The 5592-nt window shown below is 52.3% G+C and overlaps 1 protein-coding gene across 1 annotated transcript; it reads left to right on the plus strand.

Moving 5' to 3' along the window:
• The first annotated feature begins 4379 nt into the window (after positions 1–4379).
• Positions 4380–5312, plus strand: LOC102445490 (olfactory receptor 10D3-like). Its single transcript, XM_006120164.4, has one exon. It carries the CDS (start codon positions 4380–4382, stop codon positions 5310–5312), a length of 933 nt encoding a protein of 310 aa, XP_006120226.4.
• Positions 5313–5592: the final 280 nt, after the last annotated feature.

Consider the following 5592-nt stretch of genomic DNA (forward strand, 5'->3'; position numbering starts at 1 on the left):
GGAGCAGCCCCGGCTCAGTTCACTCAGCCGTCATGCAACTAATGGCCCTTTCTCCTGAACCTTCACAGTGCAAAGGGCAGGGGCCAGGGAACACGCCTGAGGCCCAGAACAACACCCAGCCCAATGAGAAGAGTTAATAGCCCTTCCTATCACTGAATCAGCAGATATTAGGACTAGAAGGGATCTTGAGAGGGTATCAAGTCCAGCCCCCTGCCCTCACGGCAGGACCAAGCACCATCTAGATCAACCCTGACAGGTGTCTGTCCAACCTGCTCTGAAATATCTCCAGTGATGGAAATTTCACAACCCCCTAGGCAATTTATTCCAGTGTTTCACCACCCTGACAGTTAAGAAGTTTTTCCTAATGTCCAACCTAAAGCTCCCTTGCTGCATGTTAAGCCCATTGCTTCTTGTCCTGTCATCAGAGGCCAAGGAGAACAATTTTTCTCCCTCTTTCTTCTAACACCCTTTTAGATACTTGAAAACAGCTGTTTTTGCACAAAACCCGGCTACGCGTCCACACGTCAAATCAACAGAACAAGAGGCTTTTGCTGGTAGAGTTATTCCTCTCCCCATGAGGAAAAACTCCTTTTTGAGCTACTGCTCTTGCACTAAAAGGTGTGTGTGGACGATCTGGAGGGGCTTTTGCACAAGAAACTCCTATGGGAAAAAGCACAGGTTCTTTCATTTGTCCTTGATATGCTCTTCATTCCTGTCTTTAGCCCTGCTAATCACCTCTGAAGGGTCTTTCTTGCTCAGGAGTGTCCGTGCAGTGTGGACACTCTCTTGCACAAAAGCACATCACTTTTGAGATGCGCTTTGAGGTATGGACGCATTTTTTGCAGAAGAGATCTTCTGCAAAAACTTCTTGTGCAAAACCCATGCATTTAAGATGAAGCCCAGTTGAGGCCTAATCAGTGCCGAGCAGAGTGGAAGAATGACTTCTCGTGTCTTGCTCACAGCACTCCTGTTCATGCAGGCCAGAATCACTTTTTTTGCAACAGTATCCCTCTGTTGACTCATATTTAACTTGTGGTCCATGATGACGCTACATCCCTTTCGGCAGTATCCTTCTCAGACAGTCACCTCCCATACTGTGTGTGGGCTTGTCAGACAGTAAACCCTGTAAGGCCAGGTCTGTCTCCCTCTGTGACTCAGCTGCACCCGGAACGATGGTGCCAAGATCTGGTAGGGTGGGGCTTCTGCACTGCCAAAAATGATGCAATTTTCTTCTTGGAGTTTCAGCTATCCTGCAAAAAGTGCTGTGCCTTGGGATGCAGGACATATAACGTCTGCCATCTCCATCACCCTCGCCCATAACCACACTGCTGCATGAACACATCCCTGGGCACACAGAGACACAGGGGAGGGGTGTGACATTATTGAATTGGTCAGATGAGCATCCAAAACTTTGTTCAACCCATTGTTCTATGTTTGCATCAACTCTTGTAAAAGTGGCCAAGTGAAGTGTCCATCAAAAGCTGATGATTTGCTGATCCTCTTTATACTGCTCAGGCATGTGTGACATTTTTGTATTTGAAGTTATGGGAACGGGCCCAGTTCTTGGCCTTCCAATGTTTGCTCCTGGGAGACAGACTTGGCCAACCTAATGTGAAAGGGTGGCTAGTCAAGTGAATGGGGGAGCTTGACTGACAATGCACCTTAAGTGGTACCAGTCCACATCTAAGGAACATTGCTCTCAATGTCCAGACCAGCATGTGAGCCATGGCTGCTAAGGCCTGAGTCATGCCTGGACAGGTGACTTGCTCATGTGACAAACTCCATTTCAGGGAGGTACATTCACAGCAGGGGAAAAATGGGATTCCCTCCACGTGGGCAAGGGTATAAAGAGAGCCCAGGAGGTTCTTCCATTTGTCCTTGATATGCTCTTCATTCCTGTCTTTAGCCCTGCTAACCACCTCTGAAGGGTCTCTGCTAGGATCTGAAGCCTGGATGAACGGCTGGCCCACCCTAACCGATGCTGTATTGCAGAGGATGCATTCCAAGAGACTCGTTTTACAATGGCAGGTTTTTCCATTTCTGCTAGTGACCTGCCCTCAGACCTGTGCAATTGGAGTGTGTGATTTGATCCCTTTAACAATTTTGCCTGCAGCCTTTTCTTTCTTTTTATTAATAAGATTTTAGATTTTAGATTGCAAAGGACTGGCCCAGTGTGATCTTTCATAAGAGCCAAGTATAAACTGACCTGGGACCGTGGCTGGGCCTTTGAGACTGGAAGACCCTGTTCAGATTTGGTGAGGTTGGTTTTCATAACCTCTCACATGTCTAAGGACTGGTACTGATGGCGGCACAAGACAACAGGAGAGTCTAAGAGGACTGGTTGTGAGACTTCTTGCTAGCTAGTGTGCCGAGAGCCGTGCTCGGTGGGTCTGGTTTGGGGTGTTCCAGTGGAGAGCTCCAGGCTTGGGCTGTAAGTAGCTCTGTCTCTAAGCAATTTTCCTCATTTGACTCTCAGCAGTGACCCCAGAAACCACCTACTGCACCACAGCGGGACGTACAAGTTAAAGGGAACTTCAGAGGCCTCCAGCTGAACCTCTGGCAGAGCTCTCTGCTATTTCATGCCACCGGGGGCAATTCTCTGGCTTGTGTCACAAGCAGGAGAGCCCAGACAAGCATCAGCATCCCATCCCCCTTTCCAGTCCATGAGTTCAAGTCTGAGCTGGCAGAAATTCTCATGGCTGCTTTGCCTCCAGTGGCGTTACTCCTGAGTGACACCGTATGCAGAGCCAAGGAGGAAACAGACCCATGAATCCAACAGAGTTCCCAGGAGTCAGGCCAGGGGAGCAAGAGTAGAATCCAGACATCAGTGGAGCTGAGGATTGGTCCCTGCTGGCTCCATGGCCCTGCCCATATTTACCCATCTCAGGGCCTGGCCCCGGGGGTCTCTAGGCATCTCTAAAACGAGGCTGAATCTCCGTTAATTGGCGACTCTGCTGAGGGCTCAGCTTGGAGCCTGGTGGGGATTCAGGGCTGGCCCTGGGGGGGCCGGAGGGGATTTAAGGCCCAGGCAGAGCTGGGAGGCTGCGAGAAGCGATGGGAAGCTCTGGGCTTGGAAGCAGCACGGGGTGAGATGCGAGGGCAGCCCTGGCCAGCTTGGCAGCGCATTAAGGCTCCCAGTAGGTCCTACGTGCCCAGGCGGGGCCCCTATTCCGGGCGCTGGCCTGGGCTGGGGCGGACGCTGGATGGGGCCGCAGGAGTCCCGGCCGGGGCAGAAGGGAAGAATCCCAGTCAGCTGGAGCCGCCTCTGCCCATGCAGCCAGTGTAAGGCGCCTGCTTTGGTACCGATCTTCTCGCGCTGCCCTCGGTCTCTGCCTGTCTCTGGCCTGGCCCTGCCGCCCCCAGGGCCTGTCAGCTGGGGGTGTTCTGTAGAGAACCAGCCACCCAGCCCCCGGCCCCATCTGTGCAGCACCTGCCTTCCTGGCCCTGCCTGTGTCTGTGTCACTGATCTGCTTCCCTTTGTCCACCTAACCCCACCGCTGCCCTCTCCCCTGCAGCACTGCCCCTCCCTGTCCACCATAACCCCTCTGCCAGACTCTCTGCTGCAACCCTGCCTCTCCTATAAGGGGAATCTCTCTAGCAATATTCCAACAGACACTTCATTATTGTTCTTCAAATCTAACCTAAGCCCCCTGCCCAGCTGGGAGGACACAGTGTGTATTGGGGGGGGGGCAAGCTGTGAACTGCGGGAAGAATGGAGGTGACTTGGAGCCAGGCAGCATCCTGAGATTCCACACTCACAGCTGTTGCTGTTCCTTGCTCTTTTGAACCTTTAAATAACCCCCCCCAACAAATCGTATCATTAACCAGGCTGGGGCTATTCCTCCAACCATCCTGACTTTGTGTGCTCCCCCTTGCTTAACGCAAACCCGTGCCAGCCTGCACGTTTGTAACAACAAGGCCCAGCCCCAACACAGGGCTTCCCTATGCACACGCCCCTCCCCCCCAGGCAGGGAGGTGAGACAGAGAACAAACCACAAACAGCTGGATTAACCACATCTGGGAGACTCCAAATTCTTCCCTGGTTGGCGTGGGAGGTAATTGATTAAACTAACCTGGCAAAACTGAAACTGCACAAGGGAGTAGAGAAACTAGACTAGATTAGAATAGACTAGACTAGACTACATTAGAATGCTCCCCTTTGTCTGTTCATCTCTGGACTGTAGGCTCTTCAAGGCCAACAGTTTTTCCTTATGTTCATCGCCACCAAATCTAGCGTTGTAAGGACAGAAATATTCCCCACTCATTAAGGGTTGGGGCAGTGGCTGGAAGAGTGAGCATCACAGCTGTAGGATGGCAGGTCTTTTCTTTCTGTAACTCACTTGCTGTGTTTCTCTCCCCTACCCAGGAAAGAGACCCAAATGGGGCAGGTCAACCACACGGTGGTGACTCATTTCATCCTTTTAGGGATCCCCAACACCGATGGCCTCCAGACCATCCTCTTCTTCACCTTCTTAGCCTTCTACCTCTGCACCCTGGTGGGCAACCTGCTCATTTTATCAGCCATTCTCGGCGACCCCCGCCTGCACACCCCCATGTACTTTTTCCTCTGTAACCTCGCCGTGCTAGACCTTGCATTCTCTTCTGTTAGCATCCCCAAATTGCTGGCCATCCTCTGGGAGAAGAACAGAATAATCTCGCTGGGCGGGTGTATGGCCCAGGTCTTCTTCTTCCACTTGATGGGCAGCACTGAGACTCTGCTCTACACAGTCATGGCCTATGACCGGTACGTGGCCATCTGCCACCCGCTGCGCTACCTTCTCATCATGAACTGGCGGGTGTGCACTCTCCTGGCTGCTGGCTCCTGGATCTCCAGCTCCTTCCATGCCACCATCCTCACCAGCCTGACGTTCACACTGCCCTACTGCAAGTCCAATGTGGTGGACTATTTCTTCTGTGACATCTTCCCGGTGGCCAAGCTGGCCTGCGCGGACACATATGTCCTTCAAACCGTCACTTTCACCAACACAAGCATGGTGCCTGTGACCTGCTTCCTCCTCATCCTTGCGTCCTACGTCCGCATAGTCTACTCCGTCGTGAAGATGAACTCAGCTGAAGGGCGCCGCAAAGCAGCCTCCACTTGTACCTCCCATCTGGTGGTGGTGACGCTGTTCTTCGGGCCCAGTGCCCTGATCTACACCCAGCCCCAGCTGAACATGGTGATAGTGACTGCTGTGGAGCTGTTTGGCTCTGTGGTGACACCTATGCTGAACCCAGCCATCTACACCCTGCGCAATAAGGAGGTGAAAGCGGCTCTGAGAAAACTGACCTGGGGTCAGACCCCTGCACATTGATGTGGTATGTGGGGTGGCAGGGGACTACGTCTGCAAATACAGTTGTATGGCTGCTCAATGGCCTTTGTGACCCTCTCTCCTTCCATCCCCATCTAGTTCTCAGAGCAAGAAATCCAGGAATGCTCCTCACAATCCCCAGCCGTCTGACGGTGTGTAGGGCTCACTTGGTCAAAGCTGGCTAAGGGACGGGGCGCTCAGTCTGCCTCCAAATACATAGAAACTGGAGAGCCGTTCCTAGTAGATGCCTGAAAATCTCAGCCTTATTAAACAGACCTATGTA

The sequence above is a fragment of the Pelodiscus sinensis genome, chromosome 30 (assembly GCF_052426305.1).
Source record: "Pelodiscus sinensis isolate ZL-2025 chromosome 30, ASM5242630v1, whole genome shotgun sequence".
NCBI lineage: Eukaryota > Metazoa > Chordata > Testudines > Trionychidae > Pelodiscus > Pelodiscus sinensis.

Coding starts and splice junctions, on each gene's coding strand:
- LOC102445490 (XM_006120164.4), top strand. CDS start 4,380: ATGGGGCAGGTCAACCACACGGTGGTGACTCATTTCATCCTTTTAGGG.